This window comes from Liolophura sinensis, chromosome 7, assembly GCF_032854445.1.
Source record: "Liolophura sinensis isolate JHLJ2023 chromosome 7, CUHK_Ljap_v2, whole genome shotgun sequence".
Taxonomy (NCBI): Eukaryota; Metazoa; Mollusca; class Polyplacophora; order Chitonida; family Chitonidae; genus Liolophura; species Liolophura sinensis.
The window spans coordinates 19,042,314-19,063,014 of NC_088301.1; the positions used below are offsets into that span (position 1 = coordinate 19,042,314).

General features: G+C 36.6%; 1 protein-coding gene across 1 annotated transcript in view; it reads right to left on the minus strand.

Moving 5' to 3' along the window:
- Positions 1-239: 239 nt before the first annotated feature.
- Positions 240-20,701, minus strand: part of LOC135470709 (metalloprotease TIKI1-like) — a 38,503-nt gene continuing 18,041 nt past the window's right edge. The window contains 5 exon segments of the mRNA XM_064749745.1: positions 240-4,251; positions 5,926-6,030; positions 6,417-6,554; positions 7,056-7,146; positions 19,195-19,516. Coding sequence (XP_064605815.1) covers positions 4,059-4,251; positions 5,926-6,030; positions 6,417-6,554; positions 7,056-7,146; positions 19,195-19,516 — 849 coding nt within the window. The 3' untranslated portion in view covers positions 240-4,058.

The following is a 20,701-nucleotide window of genomic DNA, read 5'->3' on the forward strand; positions in this document are numbered from 1 at the left end:
GTCGTATAAGTCAAATATTCTTAAGTACGGCGTAAAACACCAATCAAATAAATAAACAAATAAATAAATGTCCTGTCATCCCCTTGCATAGCAAATTTATTGAGGACCTCTGTAACCTTCAAGCATGATTGAGATACCGGAACCAGAGTCTTCATTCACTGAAGAACAGTACATTCCATTTAGATAAGAAACTAAATCAGAATCCATTTGCTGATGAGAACATTTATTCCATCCGTGGAAGTACATGCACTTACAGGAAGTGTGCTGATATCACAAGGTAAACATGATATGATTTGGCAACACTTTAATCAACAGTTACACTTGATAATTTTAAAGAAGTGTCGAAAGACAAATTAACAGTGTGAAGTGTGATACCAAAAAAATTTCTATCTTTTCTAAATATACCAGAAGTATTTATTTAAAATTAAAATTATTTACATATTTTCTTTATTTCATTGTCGTCCAAAATGCTACACTGAAGACAATGGCAGTCGGTATTATGGGTGGAGAAAACCTGACCGAGTAATTAAACTACCTACCTTTGGCAAGTTACTGACGAACTTTAATTCTCACTTATGACGTACTGATAATAATACACCATGTTGGTGGAAGACATCTGGTCTTCAAAGAACGTTAGTCTGTGCAATAAGCGGTACAATAGGCCCCATAAGCAGTCAAGGTACAGAATATATTTTAGACAGTTATCATGGTGTCCTTCCATCACAAAGCTGTACAGTTGCGACAGTTTCGTTTTCGTGGGTTTCAAATTATTGTTCATTTCTGCCTTGGTGTTGACTTCTGGTGGGCAAATTGATAAGGTATTACTCATTCACTGCAGGAGAACAATGGTTTAATACCATTTGGGCCCCGATTCGCCACTGGGCAAGAAAAGGTACCACTACTCCGAAACCCAAAGTTATAATTAATCAGAGGTAACTTTTTCAACGTTTTTAGCATTTTCAATCAAAACTTCAGAGAGAATATTTCAAAGGATAGGGTTTATAAATTTTCACTGAATAATTTTGACACCTACATGTACCGTTTAATTTACATAAGTAATCAAACATTTTGTTGTAAGGGAAGCTTTTTTGAAACCAAACCTCATAAACAGACATAAGTTTGAATTTGGATTCGGTTTATTGGTTATGGTGGTACAAAGACCTTATATCTGTACAGAATGCGTGTAGTCTGCACGTTACAGCATCCAGTTGCTGACTCCACCTTCGACAGTCACATAATGATCAATTCCCACGACATGCTAATAAATACCGTTTACGTACCACAAATTAATATTTCCTCAGCTGACACTTACAGTTTACATACAACCTTCACTTTCATCCTTTTCATTCCATACCCCTTACAACGCATGCGCCGCTCGCTACGTTCGCTTTACATCGCTGCCAATAATACTTTCTTTTAATAATACTTGACACACATATATTCTCTTTATCTAAAGTGTACAGAGCATGCCTCTAGTGGACATCAGAAACAACTGTACTGATGAACGCTTATTACACGTCTGCGTGAGAGGGTGGCGAAGCCTAAACAAGCCTACTTCTTCGCACAGGCTCTAGAAGTCAAGTTTGTCCAGTGGTGGCAGTGATGTAAGGAGAGCATAGAAAGCGGCACATGCGCTGCAAGGAGTATGTTCTCATTCTAGCTACTATAGACCAATATGTACATTATCCACTTCCCATATACACCTTATAGCATATTCACACGTGTGCCACGTTTTATCACACCTGTAAAAATGTACCGGTACTAATATTCAGTTCAGTGTCTTCAGTTCCCGTACATGCAGGCCTATATAAAAGATGCTGTGTACTTGTCACAGTCTAATGGATTTACAGGTAAAATGCGAGAATCAGTTCCAACCTAGACAACACCAAGGAAAATAGTATTCTGAAAGGGTTTGGTTCAGGACAAAACTGCCGTCTAAATAAAACGTTGTAACCTTTTTTAATAATGTGAATGGATGGGAGGAAGATTTGTCATTATATGCTTTGTCAACCTTATTTTCAGGCTTTAAAAAATGTCCAGATAACTGTCATATTTTGAGACATACAACACAATGTTTGCTGAAAACTTTGCAGACTTGACACCTTCTGCCCACAGAACAATTAGCTAGCGTCCAATTGTCCAGGAAAGTTGTCAGCAGATGGACATAATGGATAGCGATCTGATGTTACATCATGTATATCTGACCTACTCTTATGGCCTCAGCAGAGCAATTAAGTCTCTGCCAATTCATTCTCCATTTTTCTCCACCCTCTCTTTATGTATATTTTAGCAGCCAATAATTAAAATAAATTAAAGATAAAATATTGTTTACTTTACCTGTAACAAACAGCAGGTGTAAATATTTCTTTTAATTGTACTCTAGTTCAAGTTTACAAAAAACAAAAACATTATTTTGGACAAGAAATTGATAAGTAATAATTATTCCTTGTAGCAGATGTGAATTTGAGAAAACGGCATGAAACAAAAAATGTGGGGAAAAATACAATCACTTTTATATGGTTTTACTTCCTGACAACTCCACCTGGTGGGAAAAGGAGAAAACACCTCATGCTGAACCCTGGAGTTAAGGCACCTACTATAAGTGTTACCTAAAAGCACACTACGAACAAGCGAGCATCTTCATACTTTGTGAATGACAGACCATTTAAATGTCTCAATTCGATTTATTTATTTACCTGATTTGTGTTTTTACTCAAAAATATTTCGCTTAATACACTACGATGGCCGTCTCACTTCGGAGACAGAAGACTATGCAAGAGGAGAGTAGCATCTGCTTTTAACTTTCTTTCTTCTGCAAATTTGCCGCTGAAGTCTGATAATCTTGTCATAATGTATGTAAGCACTTTCTGAAAAATAAATAATCCATCTGAGGAAGATAGGCAATATATCAAATTATGGCACTGCATTAATTAGACTGTAGCCTTCTCAAACTTGCTCACAGCATTACTCGCCATTTTCATCAAAACTTGGATCCTATTCCACTGAAACTATTACAGTAACATTTCTCCTAGTAACTTTCATTAACACTGACAAATCAACACACAAAGGAACGTTCGTCCGCTACCGGTATCATGAAAACCCTGAGATGCTGTGTTTATGAGTCCATGAGGTACACTGCCTATCTTGGCAGCCTGTTCATTACAAGGAATAACATTTCTGTCTTTTCAACCTACGTACAGAGACAAAATGTACAGATACAATATACAGTTACATGTACATACAACTTTCACTGTTTGGTGAGGTACTTCAAGGGAAGCAACTCTTAGAAGACAATATGCTCACATTCATGATTGATAAAGAAACTTAGAGTGCAGACTTACAAAATGGCTGCCAACAGCTGGTGTAAACAATATAGAGATTGCCCCAACAATGTGTGCCTTACTGTAGCTCTGACAAGGGACCTGGATGCAAGATGACATCAATTTGGTGGGGGTGTTGGTGAGACCAAAATTAGCACGGCTTTGCAGACACAGTGGCCTTTGAAGTTAGAGGCTGCAGCTGCTATCCATGTCCAATAAAACAGCAACGTTTCAAAGCAGCACTTTTTGTTTGGCATTTTCAGTTAATCCATTATTTTTACTACAAGTTGTGAATGGGAATACATGTATGATTACCAATCTAGAATTTCAATGAAATGGATATTTACTGTAGTAAACAAGCTCCGGCTAGGCTACAGCATCGAGCTTCCATGTACTGTGAGATTCTGCAAAATATTCATTTTAAAAATGGCGGCTGTCTGAAATGCAAATGTGGTTTACAGAGTATTTTTGTTCACTTGCAGTCTCTGAGTGTGTGAGTGTTCACACCAACCACTGGCTGCTATTTTGTAATTCTGCACACCTTGCCTCATTTTCAGTTAACCATGGCATGGTAGTAAATTGAGTCTTTTGCCTAGCTTACATCGATCTTGTCTCAAACTACATCAGTGGAAGTGCACAATGTAATTAAGTCGCCTGAAATTACTGTCACAGTTGCTTCAGTTTGTCAAAAGGGCACTCCTGACATGGAGGTTTCACACGAATCAACCATATCATTATTCACACCCTCCACATTGACAAAGCCAACAGAAACGTCCACACTGCGAGTAAACCAGCATTTGCTGATGGAGTTGTCTCCCCTGATCTCTGCAGATAATTGAACACTGGCGTTGTTGAAGATTTGGTCTGTGGGACACTCTCTGTGTTCACTTCTTCCTTCACTATCATCACTTGAATACTCTCTTCAACATCACTGCAATAACCAATATGGAAAATATTTACAACCTTGAAACATGTGCTATCCATCATGTAGGGTGTAAACCTGTACCTGTACATCACATGTGAGCAAGACTACATGAACTCAAAATCAGTGTTTCAAAATTCTAGAACCTGCCTTATTCCTAAATATGGCATCAAGCAATAAAATGAAATATTTATTTATTCCAACATTTTTCACCTATACAATAGCAATCAGTACTTGTCGCAAACTAATGACCTTTGGTAAATTACTGGCCAACATTCCCACATGGGACGCATATACATGTATGTCCAAAACATATTGTTGAAAGAGGGGCCTCCGTGGCTCATTTGGTTAGCACACTAGCGCAGCATAATGACCCAGGAGTCTCTCGCCAATGCGGTCGCTGTGAGGTCAAGTCCAGCTCGTACTGGCTTCCTTTCCGGCCGTACGTGGGAAGGTCTGCCAGCAACCTGCAGATGGTCATGGGTTTCCCCGGGCTGTGCCCGGTTTCCACCCACCATAATATTGACCGCCATCGTATAAGTGAATATAGTGAGTATGGCGTAAAACACCAATCAAAGAAATAAATAAATATTGTTGAAAGATGAGTAGTCTTCAATGAACACTAGACTGAACGAACGGTTTTACAAGCATCAATGAATGCATATTTGTCCCCAAGGACTTACAAAAAGTTAAAGCAGGGGAACATACTCAAATTCACTGTCCCAAGGGCGGGGTTGACCCCATACCTTGTGTCTTCTCTCGACTGAAAGACCAGCACTCTAGCAAATAGTTAAATTTGGTTGTCACCATGGGTATATTAAAACACCAACTAAAGAATAGCAGCACAAAATACCATGAAGAGATCACAGACTTCAGCCTTTTAGCTGATAGAGGATAACCATGGCCATTACGCCATTTTATTTCTTACTGTGTAGTTTAGAATGTGGCCTAACATTAAAAAAGTACAAAAAGCTTTGCAGCTCTCTTCTTGGGATGTTAAAATGGCTTTAAACTACAGTGTTCCTAATGCCACTGAGATCAGTGCAGAAATCGTTCATTTATTTGGTTGTTTTTTACACCATACCAGTACTCAAGATTTCAGTTATACAATGGCAGCTAACAAAAACTATGGGAGGAAAGCAGGTAGAGACACATGACCATCCGCAGTTGTTGGCACACCTTGGCTAGAGAGGAAGTAAACCTTGGCTAAAGCTAGGCTCCACAGCCATTGCGCCTTGCTGGCATGCTAATCATCTTTGCCTCGAAGGCCCCCATTGCGGTAGTGGCATTGTGTTTTAACATCAACAGTGACAGCTGGGGGGGGGCTGAAAAATTTATTCTACCACTGATGGAAAATACGTGTGTGTAGCATAAAATAGGGGGGTTATTCAAAATTATAAAATCATGTTTTTGGCATATCTTTCTTTATTTTCCTTCAAAGTATACTTTTTGCTTTATAGTACATTTTCATGTATCCTTTAAGCTTTCCCCAGAAGCACCATGCACTATGGGCAGGCCTCCAGAAGCACTATGGGCAGGTCCCCAGAAGCACTATGGGCAGGTTTCCAGAAGCACTATGGGCAGGTCCCCAGACGCACTATGAGCAGGTCTCAATGTGCTCTTAAATAACATATCAACAGCTTAATCTTAGCCTCAAATTTTCTATCAGTCATCTTTGCTTACTTTCCTGACTCCAGCTTTACCCAGAGGTCATTAAAACGTGGCTTGTGCCTGTCTCTTCCTTTCTTCCTATGATGTTTCCTTCTGGTCTCAGACCTGTGTCTTTTCCTGAAACACAAAATGTTACATGTTGGCCAGCGGGAGGCAACTCAATGAAGACAGAAACCACAGGGGAACGAGTGTTCACCAACACAACTGTGGCCAGAAGCATGCTGTGCAGCATCATAACCAAATTTACATTCATATATAAATTTTTACCATGCAGCAACTTAATGAAGACTCTTACAACATCTAAGTGTCGGGTGAAATTTATTCTATTCTTCGAAACCATTGTCAAAATTTGACACATATTTTGTAGCAATACATCCCCCAAAAAAAACTTCAGAAACAAAACTCAGAATTTATTTTATTTTGTTCAATAAAATACATATATGTTAATATATTTCCAATATACATGTATACCAAGATTTATTGTGAACTACAGATCAGCATACCTATGTAAAACTGGTAGGTAATCTATATGGCCCTGTACCATAAGTGGAGGCATGGGATAGTCTGCTGACATGGCTGTCAATGGAAGCAGAGGGCGCTTTCTCTTTCTTTTTCTCAAGCGCCCACTATGGCGATCAGATCTGCAAAATTCAAATAAAATAAAAAAACACCTTAAAATTTGGTAAATTTAATGTATTAAATGAAAGTTTGATCAAGCATGATATTAGAAAGGTTGTAATTTTCTTTATTTATTTTATTGGTGTGTAGGCCTACATGTATATAAACCATGCCATGCGATATAATATTAGACTTATACGATGACATCCAGCATTATAGTGAGGATGTTATATAGAGGGCGAATTGAAAAGTAGGTTGATACATGCATCGTACTCTACAAAATGAAGTTCAAAAGAATGAGAAGTATTTTATACTGGTAACCTTCATTTTACTTTAAAAATTCACTTTTTTTCCTGTTGATTTTTAAGGACACATATATGTTCTGTAAATAAACTAATATCCACATATGACACAGAAATTAGACTTTTCCTGAAGTTAAAAATGTTACGGAAGTCTCTGTTTTTGTTTTTTTTTTCCTTTTCCTGAGTCACATTTAGACATAAATTCCACAGAGAATTTCTCACATTGGAATAGTTTCATTAGGTAGTGTATGTTGTATAGCATAACCGTCCCTCCTCAGTTTGTCCAGAACTGTGTCATTACCCAGGAAGTGACCTGTGAGGAAAAAACAAACACGTAATAAGTTATTTCAATGCCACCAACTGATTTACTAGTCCTTTCAAATATGTACAGTCTAGCTACTGCATCATGAACATTTGCCAAATTGATGAAGACCATGACCTTATATTGCTTTGAATTTAGTAAAAACTTGAAAGGCGATAAATAAATAAATCACAATGAAACACTATTTCGTCCCATCATGATGCTGGAACTCATCAAATAATAAATAAATCACAATGAATCACTGTTTCCTCTCATCATAATGCTGGCATTTATCAAATAAATAAATAAATCACAATAAAACACTGTTCCCTCTCGTGATAATGCTGGCACTCATCAAATAATAAATAAATCACAATAAAACACTTTTCCCTCCGGTCATAATGCTGGCATTTATCAAATAAATAAATAAATCACAATAAAACACTGTTTCCTCCCGTCATAATGCTGAATCTCATCAAGTAAATAAATAAATCACAATAAAACACTGTTCCCTCTCGTCATAATGCTGACATCAAGTAAATAAATAAATCACAATAAAACACTATTTCCTCCCATCATAATTCTGGCATTTATCAAATAAATAAATCAATCACAATAAAACACTGTTCCCTCTCGTCACAATGCTGGCACTAATCAAGTAAATAAATAAATCACAATAAAACTCTATTTCCTCTCATTACAATGCTGGCACTCATCAAATAATAAATCAATCACAATAAAACACTATTTCCTCCAGTCATAATGCTGGCATTTATCAAATAAATAAATAAATCACAATAAAACACTGTTCCCTCTTGTCACAATGCTGGCACTAATCAAGTAAATAAATAAATCACAATAAAACACTATTCCCTCTTGTCACAATGCTGGCACTAATCAAGTAAATAAATAAATCACAATAAAACACTATTTCCTCTCATCACAATGCTGGCACTCATCAAATAATAAATCAATCACAATAAAACACTATTTCCTCCTGCCATAATGCTGGCATTTATCAAATAAATAAATCAATCACAGTAAAACACTGTTCCCTCTCGTCATAATGCTGGCACTCATCAAATAAATAAATCAATCACAGTAAAACACTGTTCCCTCTCATCATAATGCTGGCACTCATCAAATAAATAAATCAATCACAGTAAAACACTGTTCCCTCCCATCATAATGCTGGCATTTATCAAATAAATAAATCAATCACAGTAAAACACTGTTCCCTCTCGTCATAATGCTGGCACTCATCAAATAAATAAATAAATCACAGTAAAACACTGTTCCCTCCCATCATAATGCTGGCACTCATCAAATAAATAAATCAATCACAGTAAAACACTGTTCCCTCCCGTCATAATGCTGGCACTCATCAAATAAATAAATAAATCACAATAAAACACTGTTCCCTCTCGTCATAATGCTGACACTCATCAAGTAAATAAATAAATCACAATAAAACACTATTTCCTCCCCCCATAATGTTGGCATTTAGCAAATAAATAAATAAATCAATCTCAATAAAACACTATTTCCCCCCCCCCCCCCCCCCCCCCGTCATAGTGCTGGCACTCATCAAGTAAATAAATCAATCACAGTAAAAGACTGTTTCCCTCCCGTGATAATGCTGGCATTTATCAAATAAATAAATCAATCACAATAAAACACTGTTCCCTCCCGTCATAATGCTGGCATTTATCAAATAAATAAATAAATAAATCATAATAAAACACTGTTCCCTCCCATCATAATGCTGGCACTCATCAAATAAATAAATCAATCACAGTAAAACCTATATACTGAACATTTGAATAAGAAAGTGACTTGATCATATAAGAATGAAGATTTTCAGGTACACACAATTAACACAGTTAAAGGCTATGTCTCTTTCAACAGAACTTGTATAACTGAATTTAGTGAAAACAGCATTGATCAAATGTCTTTAGCAGAGTGTAGACAAGAAAGATTAACAGATTATACATTCAGTATAGAAACAAAGCATGAAGTGGCCAACAACGGAACAAGGACATGCATTCACCAACAAAACCTGGCAAGAGCATCAGACCAGCCATTTCGTCTAGTCTGATAGAGGTATGGACTCACAACCCAGAGATTGTTGGCTCAAATCCCCAGCTGGTAAACCTTGTCACATTGTGCACACTTGGGATATAATGTGTAAAGTGATGGGGATACCCTGGGTGAAGCACTGAACCCATGACATACCAAGTACTATACACATGCCTGTATATCTCCTGTAGGCCTACAGTACACACCCAGGTGGGTGTCACCTGACTCTGAGAGAAAATGAACCCAACAGGTCTCAATTTCAATCTGCTAAAAGAACAGAAAAATTCACCTTCAGTGCTTTACTTACACACCCAGTGTTGTACACATGATATACCAAATACTTCACACATATATCCCTAGTAAAGCATACATGATATCCCAAGTGTTAATTTTGGTGTTAGGTGACTGTGACAGAAAATTAACCCCACAGGTTTCTAAATTTCAATTTGCTAAAAAAAAAAATTAGAAAGGTTTATCTTCAGTGCTTTACTTACATACCCAGTGTTGTACCCATGATATACCAACTACTTTACACATATATCCCTAGTACAGAATTTGCGATATCCCTATTAGAGCATGATATCCCAAGCACAGAACACACGATATCCCTAGTACAGAGCACATGATATCCCCAGTGTTAATTTTGATGTCTTATGACTGTAAGAGAAAATTAACACAAGAGGTCTCTAAATTCTGATTTGCTAAAAGAACAGAAAAATCCTCATTATTTCTGTTAACCTATACCCAGAGTTGTATCAACGAACAAAATTATGCATATATCCTCAGTACAGGACACATGGTATCCCCAGTGTTGGTGTCAGGTGATTCTAAGGGAAAAATTAACCCAACAGGTGTCTGGATTTGGATTTCCATTTGCTATAGAAGTCTGGAAAAATTCATCATCTTCAGTCTCTGTGTTACTCAGGTAAAGATTTGTGCTTATCATCAATCAGGCCAAGCCTTTGATCTTTTATCCAGCTGGATTATACACCTGGTCACAATAAGAACCCGAATTAGATGTTCTTCACAGATTATCAGTATTCACCTGGAGCTCTCTGTTATATAGCCCTGTGCCCGGGGAAATAGACCTGTACCCTGGCTACCCAGGGGAGCATTGAGGGCTTACCGCTCTCCTGGGTGTCTATCTGCTGAGACCAGCTTGGGGAGACTAGACACTTATCAGATAGCTAATCCCTGGGAGGGAACAATAGACACTTTATACACACCAGCAATTTATAAAGATGGCAGATAAGGCCAGCAGAGTGTGAAAAACCCCTCCCCATGCACCTATATCTTCTGGTCTGATGAGGTGTGGGTCAGGGCTCAGATAGCTGAAGGTAAACCTTTTATATACCCAGCGTATGTTACCTGCATACCTGCCCCAACAACAGTGCCCCTTTAACAGATTCTTCTACAATGTCCTTCTCTACAGGCATTGTCACATATTGTATTATGGTACAGTACCATAATACACTATGTGCATGGAGACTGCAATTAGAATCAAGAAAACTTTGTCACTTGAGAAATGCTAAACTTTGGGAGAAATAAAGTACAGTATTCATATTGCAAGAGTGAATACACATTAAAATTGATCAAGGTGGGTACAAGAAAATGATTCTAGTTTTAACCATATAGCGATTGAAGTATATCACACATGTGTTTGGCATTTTATGAAAAATAGAAAACTTAATGCCTTACCCATACTATCTCTTACATAATAGATGAAGACAAAAATAAATTATTGATGTGACAATTCAGGATGGTTCCGGCCCATTTTTGTGGGGAGTGTTTATACATGGATGGCCTGATACAATATTGTATTACCTGTGCCATTACAGGTGTAATTTGTTTTTTTTTTCTTTCTCCAAATAAGCATTCTGAACTATGAACTCATAATAATAATAATAATAATAATAATAATAATCTACACTGACAGTAATGTTAAGTCAAATCATAGTTAAGCCTGACATATATTTGTAGTTATGTAGTAACTTCACCAAGAACCTTGCAGTACATAATTCAAACAGCCAGGAACTGAGGCTGGATGATTCACTTTCTAATATGACGTACGCCAGTTTAACTGAGCATAAAAATAAAAATAAGACTTGAAAATCATCTAATGTGTGGAAAATGTAAATTATCTTGGCACTTTTTCATGATCAGGAAGCCGTAAAAAATACATAAACCATAAAAACATCAAGACAGCTAGACAAAATAAACTTGTAGACTTTCAGTTTTATTCCCTTTCTGAAGCTTTTTAATTGTTGGCTTGCCTGTAAAACACAAAATAAAATCGGTTTCGCTTGTTAAATTAAGGTACTTTCTTTAGGAAATTGTCACAGATGTACCTGCATTTCATATTTAATGCACACGCACATCTCATTTTAACTCGTGTTTCACAAGCCTCCCACAATATGTAAATAGTCGTTCACTTTTCATGCAATCATGTGAAAAATGTCACTGGCAGTTTGAACGCCAGGCCTAGGAATGTCATCTGCGGAATCTGCAGGTCAAACAGTTTCAGGGCCGCAGAGTTCAACCAGAATTTTCTACGTGCTGAAAAAAGTTTACAGGGTCAAGAAGAGCGCTGGACGCTTGACCAGTGTCAGCTTCATTAAGCTGCTTCTAAATACACCTCTAGCAGTGGACACAAGAACTGGCATTTCTAATGTTCTCTTGGTAAGAGGAAAGGAGGGCTTAGCATCCCGGTATTTTCATTATGTCTCCTCAACCAAGCACCAGATTTAGCTTGGCTTACTTGTGAATTTTGTGCCTTTAGGCTGGCCCTAAGTAAAGCTCTGTGTGGTCAAGTATCTGACACCTAGTCTCACCGCTGTCCTTCTAATCCTAGATTTTAACCTGATTAACTGACCACTAGCAAACAGTCTGAAGTGTAGACAGGTGCATGGTTGACCACTCCATTAGGATGTGCAAACAAACACCACCTAGGCTCCAATGACAATTTGGTGCCTTTCAATTAAGACTAATACTTACTTACGCTAACACTTTTCCCCTGCAGGCTAAATGTTTAACACTCATGTCTTGTACAAGTCCTTCACTCTTTATACACTCAAACCTCTTTGCTACTGCAAAAAATCTACCCACTAAACATTAAAGATATTAAAACAGATGTCCTTTCAGTATTAATACTTAAATGTTAAGACCATCTGAGCTGGGTTTGTTTTCATGGTGGTATCGACAAACAAAGGCATAGGACACTGGCTACACTCTCAATGTCAATGTTATACTATACTCCTGGCTGCTTTAATTGTCCCTTTTTACAAAATCAAGAGAGTAAAATCTGCTACAGCCAACTCTACAGCTACCCTAAATGATCTCAAAATTTGCCCACAAAAGAGCATTTCTGGAGGCAATTAAATGTCATGAGGTTTTATCTTTTGTTGTTAAAATTTACATTTTCCCAGCAGGATATCATCCTACCTTCCAAATATCTCTTAAAGCACATTTCTAAAATCAATAGAATTCCCAGAATCAGGAAAAATGCACAACTTAATAATGGACATAATCTTAGGTCATTTAGGGTCATATTTGTAGTTAAATATTTTTGTACACTTAAATGTGACACCATTTTTTTCCCAAGTGAGACAGGTCAATCATGACTGCAGCTGAAAACAAAAGTGTATTACTATTGGGTAAATTTCATGTTCATGAAGATTTCATGAAAACAAGTACTCTGATATTAATCTAATTTAATTAACGTGAAAACATTAATGAATGGTAAATAAAAATGTGTACATCATATACACAGCACCTCAGCACAAAATGTTGCAACAATCAGGTATTTCTATATTCTTGAAAGATTAAAGAGGCTATTCCAGAGATTTATGGCCAAAAATCCATATTTGCTAATCAAATTAAAATTTTCTGTATTTATCAAGAAAGGCTCACTCATACCTACTTATAGTGTTAAATGACTGTTAAGTCTGAAAAAGTCTTTGTGACCTGCTTTTTAAATATTAGGAACTTTATTAGCAATCATTTTCAACGGTAAATTTAAATGCTGACAAATGGTGAAAGGTCATTATCTAGGCCATCCTAAAATGATAGTAAAGATTTTAAAAGATTTTCATCAAACAACTTTTTGTCAAAAATCTCCAGTATACCCTTTTTAACGTTTTTATTGAACAAGCACTTGCCCTGACATTCATTTGTATTCATATCATTTCGAATTATCTTTCAACTAATGATGTACTTCAATGTTCTTCCAGGTATATAATGACCAAATACTACTTCAAAGACTAATGGGTCAGACTAATTAATTATGCATGTTTTAGGATGATTTATGACTAATTAAAGCAGAAAATCAAGAGCAGACGATATCTGCATTTTGTTTGCTGTATGCGTCTGTGCTGCCATGACAGTTCCCTACAGCTGACATCCCTCTGGTAATTTATGGCAGTTGACTGACCTATACTTGTACACCTACATGTATATACCACATCTCAATCATGCTGGGAATTTGACAGACCAAACACAAAGGAAAAAAAATCTGATTATCCATATTTCAATAATACTATAATCAGATAATCCTCCCGACACCGTTTTATTTCCTTTAACAGCTTGATTTATCTTTTGGTTTTGTTTTTTGCTCTTCTTATTTTCCAGGTCAAATAAAAATTTCATAAATTTATTTTATGTTTTTTGGGGGTTTTTTGCTGTTGTTTATACACATACTTTAAGCATTTATAAGAAGGTAAAACAGTGACATACTAGTACATGTAATTTGATTATGGTATCTAATTTAGTGATTTGGTTACCTGTCTCCATTAAGTAGTATTTAGAAGTGGAAAACACATCAGAACACACTGAAATAAATGGATTTATCATGCTGCTCACAATAGTTTTTCAGTGCTTCTGTTTGACAAGGGTGTCAGACCTATATGTTGCACTTCTCATCTGAAGAAGTGTGCAATCCATATATTTCCTCATGTTTCTTATTTTCAACTATGTATTTTATCTTTAAACCTCTCTTTAGAAAAATCAAATACTTACATGGGGGAAATAGAGGTGAAAAATTGGCTTAAGTTTAGTTTTAGTTGTGTATGTGAAATTTAATACATGATGTGAAGAAAAATGGTTAGCCATTGGAATCCAGTATATCTTTCCTAGGTATTTATTGCTGTTCACAAAAACACAACAACAAAACAACAAGAAAAACCTAAAACAGAAACAGTTTGACATGATGATGCCCAGATTCCTGGTAACTATCATTCACACCAAACTGACCATAGAATTTGGCCAGCCAATACCAGTACTTCATACACACTTTCCCATGGCCTGGGTAGTCCAACATCCCACTCAGACATTCCCACAGCTTCAGCTGGGTGTAAAGGAGGCTGGGTATCAGACAGATGGACCCTGTCCAGCTGCCTAGACCATCCTAGCTGCCAGCCCCTAAAACTAACATTTACATGACTTCTACCAGACCTGAACCCCTACCCTCCCACCACTCTACAATGACCCCCCACCCCCACCTCATCATCCCCACCCCCAGGCCATGTTGGTTTGACTGACTGACTGTCATCTGGTAACCCTGGGTTATAACTCACTACCATACAACAACATGCATACCTGATGAGTGAAATGTGTCAGGTTGGAAACCATAAATTGTCATAAAGATATCTTGTACATGCAATGACTGCATATACCTATAAACCCTAGAACAATTTCCTTTGCATAGGCCTACATGTACACTGAAGGTAAAAGCTACCCATACTTTTGTAATGTTACAGGCAAAATATGCCAGTCGGCCAAGATGTACACTATTATTCATGTATATGTTTAATTATTTATTTATTTATTTATTTGATTGTGTTGATTGTTGATGGAAAGGACACATTTAGATCACTTGTTACTTAATTATTTTAGAGAGCACTCCGAGTGACAGATCCATGGACCCTGATTTTAAACATAAAATCATAGGCTGGTTAAAAGAAAAGACAACAAGCCTTTGATATTTTAGAGAAGAGGTGGAAATAGGCCTATCTGGTCACAGCCATTTTGTTCTGACCAGTGTGCTAGTTTTATAAATCCATCAGCTTTTAATCTGGAATTCTTATTAGTACGCCACAGGATTCACCATATTAGAGGAACCGGAAACACACTGTTGTGCCACTCATGCTCTACGCTACAATGGCTAACAGGCAAAACATGCAGTGTACGTATGAAATAGCATGTTTGCTTTCTGGTTATGGAAATAACTGGCACCTGATTGGTTAAAATTGATACCATTGCGGCAGTTTTGATTTTGTCAATGTGCCCCATTTTGCTGACTTTGAGCATTGATATCTTGGTTATGCCACACCACGAGAACAAAAAGGTATATGTTTTTAAATTTATGGGGGACACTTCATCAGTGAATATATTCTATTTATTTATTTGATTGGTGTTTTACACCGTACTCAAGAATATTTCACTTATAGTACGACAGTGAGTGGCATTATATGGTGGGAAGAAACCAGTCAGAGCCCAGGAGAAATCCACGACCATCCGCAGGTTGCTGGCAGACCTTCCCACATACGGCCATCAGTGAATATATACATCTAGTGTATTGTTGTCTTTTTATCTGAACTGATGGCCTTACTTGCACCTAGTAAAAATATGATCTGTCACATTTTAACAAAACTGCACACAATACACTGAGTAGCTATATAAATGTGGGCTATGAGCAAGTAGTTACACACATTAAACATGGGAAGTTTGGGATGGCCGAGGAGGATAAGTTTCCTCAGTAAATTTAAGTGAAACGCTCACTTTAAAACAAGCCATGAAAACTATCAGCAGTGTTCATCGGTTGTAATAAAAGCCGAAATACGCTAACTTGCCTCTATGTTTTCCCTCTACAACTGGCTGAATACTATAACCAGATACAGATGTGGAACTTATTCCAGTGCTTCTTGGCTCAGTAACACTTTACTTGTCGCCCAATATGTTCTTAACACAAACCACGCCATGTATATATGCCCTGTGGGACTAGGGGCCATTATTGTGCCTTAAATATCATGTGTTTTGACAAATGGAATGTCAGGCCAGACATGGGATACACCTACAAACAGCATTACTCCAGCCAGCTAAACAGCTTTACATATATAATGAATGGCTCTGTTATTAAAAAAAACCAAGTGCAAAGTTTTGAAACCATATTGTAGGTAGGTAGGATACATGTAAGTCTGGTGTAAAGTAAACAATTTAAGAGATAACAGAGCCAAAAAAAAAATTCAGTGTTATTAAGAAGTCCCTTGACTTAAGATGTTTTCAGTAGATATGCACAACCTCACACCTATACTGTAGTCTATAACAACAACACATCACAAAATATATAATCTTATACCTTACAGAGTTTGTCTTTAAAGGGATACAGAATTGATTCGGATTGGCTGATGTGAGAGATAGGCAAGCCCAGTCAATGCCTTGCCTAAACTGAATTTTTAGGCATAGTACATTCATTCAAGGGTGACAAAGACTGCTGCACAGTTTAACCCAGGGAGCCCTATCTCCACTGTCAACCAATCAGCGTCAATTCTGTATCCCTATAAGTGATTTTTCTCCTGTATTTAGTAAATTTAATTATGTTGAAGAGTACCAGTATTTTGAATTAAGAATCCCCATCAAAACAATACATTATCAAGCTAGCCAGGTGCATAGATGGAAGTGTAAGATGTTTTTGTGAGTCCATGAATTTAAAAAAAAAAATTAAGAAATATAAAAGAAAAATCAGCACTGTGTAGCCTTCATCCATTTACAACCATTCTAATAATGACTTATAAGTGTGTATGTCTAAATATCCTCATATAAGAAATAATAACGTGGACTTCCATATGTTACCACCCAGAAGTCTGTCTAAATTTAGAGGGCAACGAAACAACCAGAAGAGGCACGGGTGAATTCATTTTAATTGCTTACACCTTAAGATACTCTGAGCACTGAAATGTCCATTGTTTACAACATCCTGTTTGTATTTTTGTTTTCTTTTTTTGCCGAGATTTATTGCCACCAGAAGGTGTAAGTTGTTTCATCTTGTCATTATCAGCTTTTGTTTTGCCCACTCAAGTTAATAAAACTGTCTCAGTACAGCCAATTCCACTTTGAAGTCGTCACATAAATTCTCCCCAGTCAAGAACTCACAGTCTTAACTTAAAGACTTTCAGACTTAATTAACAATGAAAACTTTTTTCTACCCTCTTGTTCCTTAATAATTTCTTTGCTGACTCTGTTGCTGTCACAGGTGAACTTTTCTCCATTATTACATGAAACTTATGTCAGATTCTGATATTAAGGTGTCATTAATTATTGAGCACATTATTACGGTTGTAAAATGTGATATCAAATTTTGCCTACTTACACTATGAAAGGATATAGCAAAATCTGGCCTACTTACACTATGAAAAGATATAGCAAAATTCAGGATATAGTCTGAATTCTACTAATTTTATCACAAAGTATACACTCTTGCCCAATTTTTTTACCACTACAGTCTAATTCTGCATAACAATAAGTCATCTTTTTTTAAAGCATCTAAAGTAAATGTTATTAAGAAAACAAGCTATATAGTATAAGTGGCACAGAATGTAAAAACATTATGAAATACTTTGTAAATTTAAAAACATACTTTTTGTCTGGATTTAACCTATCATAAGAAGGTGTTCCATACCAGTGGTCAAACTACATGCAAAACATTTATCAAAAGGCAAACTGCACCAATTTCTCACTTGATCTACAAACCAATAAAACTACCCCAATTCTTCAGCCTTTTTGAACCACCACGGCGACCATTATTTTGAAACCTTCTGAGAGAACTATTGGGTGTAGAGACATAATTTGCTCAGTGTTAGGAAGATTGCATCTCTAGTGACACAAACACGTCTTTTTTTGGCATCATTTTCATATTAATTGCAAGCATAAATTCCTTTAAAAAAATTGTTTTACTGGTAGAAGACTTACAGTATAAAAGGTTTGTGTATCAAAAAATTTACCATCTGTACTTTGAATGCTATCTTTAAATAACTCAGTCAAATAAGGTCATTATATTACAGATAAATTAGGCATCAGATGACAGGTAATTAATTTTTCTTGTTAATTATAAAATATTTAATTAAAACAAAAGGTAGAGGCTAATATGGTAGTGGGTCACAGGTATCAAATGGTTTAACGACCTTATACTTTTGCCCAGTGGCAATACTAGCTTTCTTTATCTTTAAAAACTTTGATTATGTACTCTGCACAAAACCAGGTCTTTCCTCCACATTTGGCCGATGTCCTGGTTCCACAACATCCAAACTGTCACTCAACAATAAGGTCACAGACTGAAAGTGAACATTTTTAAGCACTCTGTTAAACACCAATCAAAACATTAACCAAATGATCCACCTGGATCTGCAGGTTCTGCACGGCTGTGCCTGTGACCATGTACTCAGTAGGGATGTATCTTTCAACTTTATGGGCTCCTAAAACTTAACCATGTATGTTCCAATACCTTAGCTCAAATACTGGTATCCTCCTATTTACTTTTGAAAGATATTTTATCAGTCAGTTGAAACTGTATATCAGACAAAATAAGTGAAGTTATGCTGTTTTCATTATTGAATTCATCAAGTTATTATTCATTATTTTTTCATCTGATATGTGATTTTCAAAACAGCAGAAGCATGAACTTTCTGGAATTCTGGCTTAAATGACATATACAGGCAGCATGCAGGTATCTAAAGCCATCATTAAACATATCTTTGTTGATTTGTCTTAATCCATCCAACCATCTAAAAAACAGACCTACTGTAGTTTTTACTGCTTTTGATCATTTTTTTTCTCTCAGTCTCAGTTTCAAAGTCTATCGTTTTCATTACTTGTATTCAGAATGAACAGAAGAAAATTTTACCCCCAAACCTACCCTTATGTTTTGTCAAGGTTACACCTAACAAAGAATTTTTTAAACAAGGCCTAGGCTAAAAACGTATATGTACTCACCAGCTCCAAAAGCAAAAAAGAAGCTCCTATTTGGATGTGATTTCAGTAGTTTGCGCACCCGCTCTGCCATACGTTCATTGCGCTTATACAAAAGTTCAATGCGGAAATACTCATCAATTGTCTGCGCAGTTCTCCTCTCCGTGGGAGGTAGTGAGGAGTTTACCAGATTGGGCACTTGGGTGGTGTCGTGATTAAAGATAATAGAGTTCAAATCCCCACAGTTGTAATGATAGATCAGGTCATCTGTAGTGTAAGACAGCCCAGTCTTCTTGCTCCTGTATACCTCATGTTGCCACAACGTCTGATTTAACGCAAACAAAACCTGCGGCAAATAAACACACAATGTCATTAGTGCTCCAGTCAAACTGAGAAACATTCCCTGTTTCCTCTCTGATACTGTATTTCACCTAAAGTTCAGTGCGCAATAATGCATTTTCAGAAAGACACGAAGGCCTTAAAATGAGAAGTTTTCCTGAGAAACATTTAATCATTCTTCCAACAAAAAAAAACTTAAATAGCCCTGTAACATGGATAAATCAGTCAGATTCAAGCAAAATGTGTCTTTTGAAAATTGCTAAACTTTGAATGAAATATGCCAATTAAGTAATAATCATTTGTTCTTTTTAAACAGTGTACGTGGGAAGGTCTACTAGCAACCTGCGGATGGTCGTGGGTTTCCCCTGGGCTCTGCCAGGTGTCCTCCCACCATAATGCTGGCCATTGTCGTATAAGTGAAATATTCTTGAGTATGGCATAACATCAATCTAATAAATAAATAAACTTTTATACAGGAAAGTTTATATGCCATAAATGATCTTAAATTTCGTCCATGAATAAGCTGCACATTTTGCCTGATTCTTTATCTTGGAAATGTATTTTGGGGTTTGTGTGCAAATTTAGAAAATACATGTACCCTTGTGGAAAAATGTAACTTTCAACACCAAAAATGACATTCATTTACCTCAAAAAATGCAGCTTGTTGAGGGCTAAATTTAAAGTTGCTTAATGTACTTTATTGTTTTGTTATCCCCACCCCCCCAAAAAATTGCCTTGGACCTTACATTTATTTCTTATTTCAACTAATATGTAGTCACTCCACAATAACCAAAGTATTTCACATGCCACAGAACCTATTAAATCATAAATGATGATTCATTTTCTATCAAAAATGTCTGGTGTCCACCAAAGTGACATTTCCCAAATCCATTAAATGGAAAAATTTACAGTTAATTAATGCTGTGGCAGATGACTGTATTTAATGAGGCAATAAACTTGGTCTGACATTATAAAGCTATAGAGGTGAAGGCTCATAGTGTCTCCCTGACCCACACCAATAAACTGTCACAGTCAGGGGTATGCAGCTGAGTAGGGGGGAAAGAGAGGGGAAGGCGGGTATCTACAAGTATTCTGCTCTAATACCCCAGAAATGACTTTTACATACACTTGACATATTTCTTAGCAATACACTAAACCCTTGAGTCTACAAAAAGAACGGGCATAACACCAG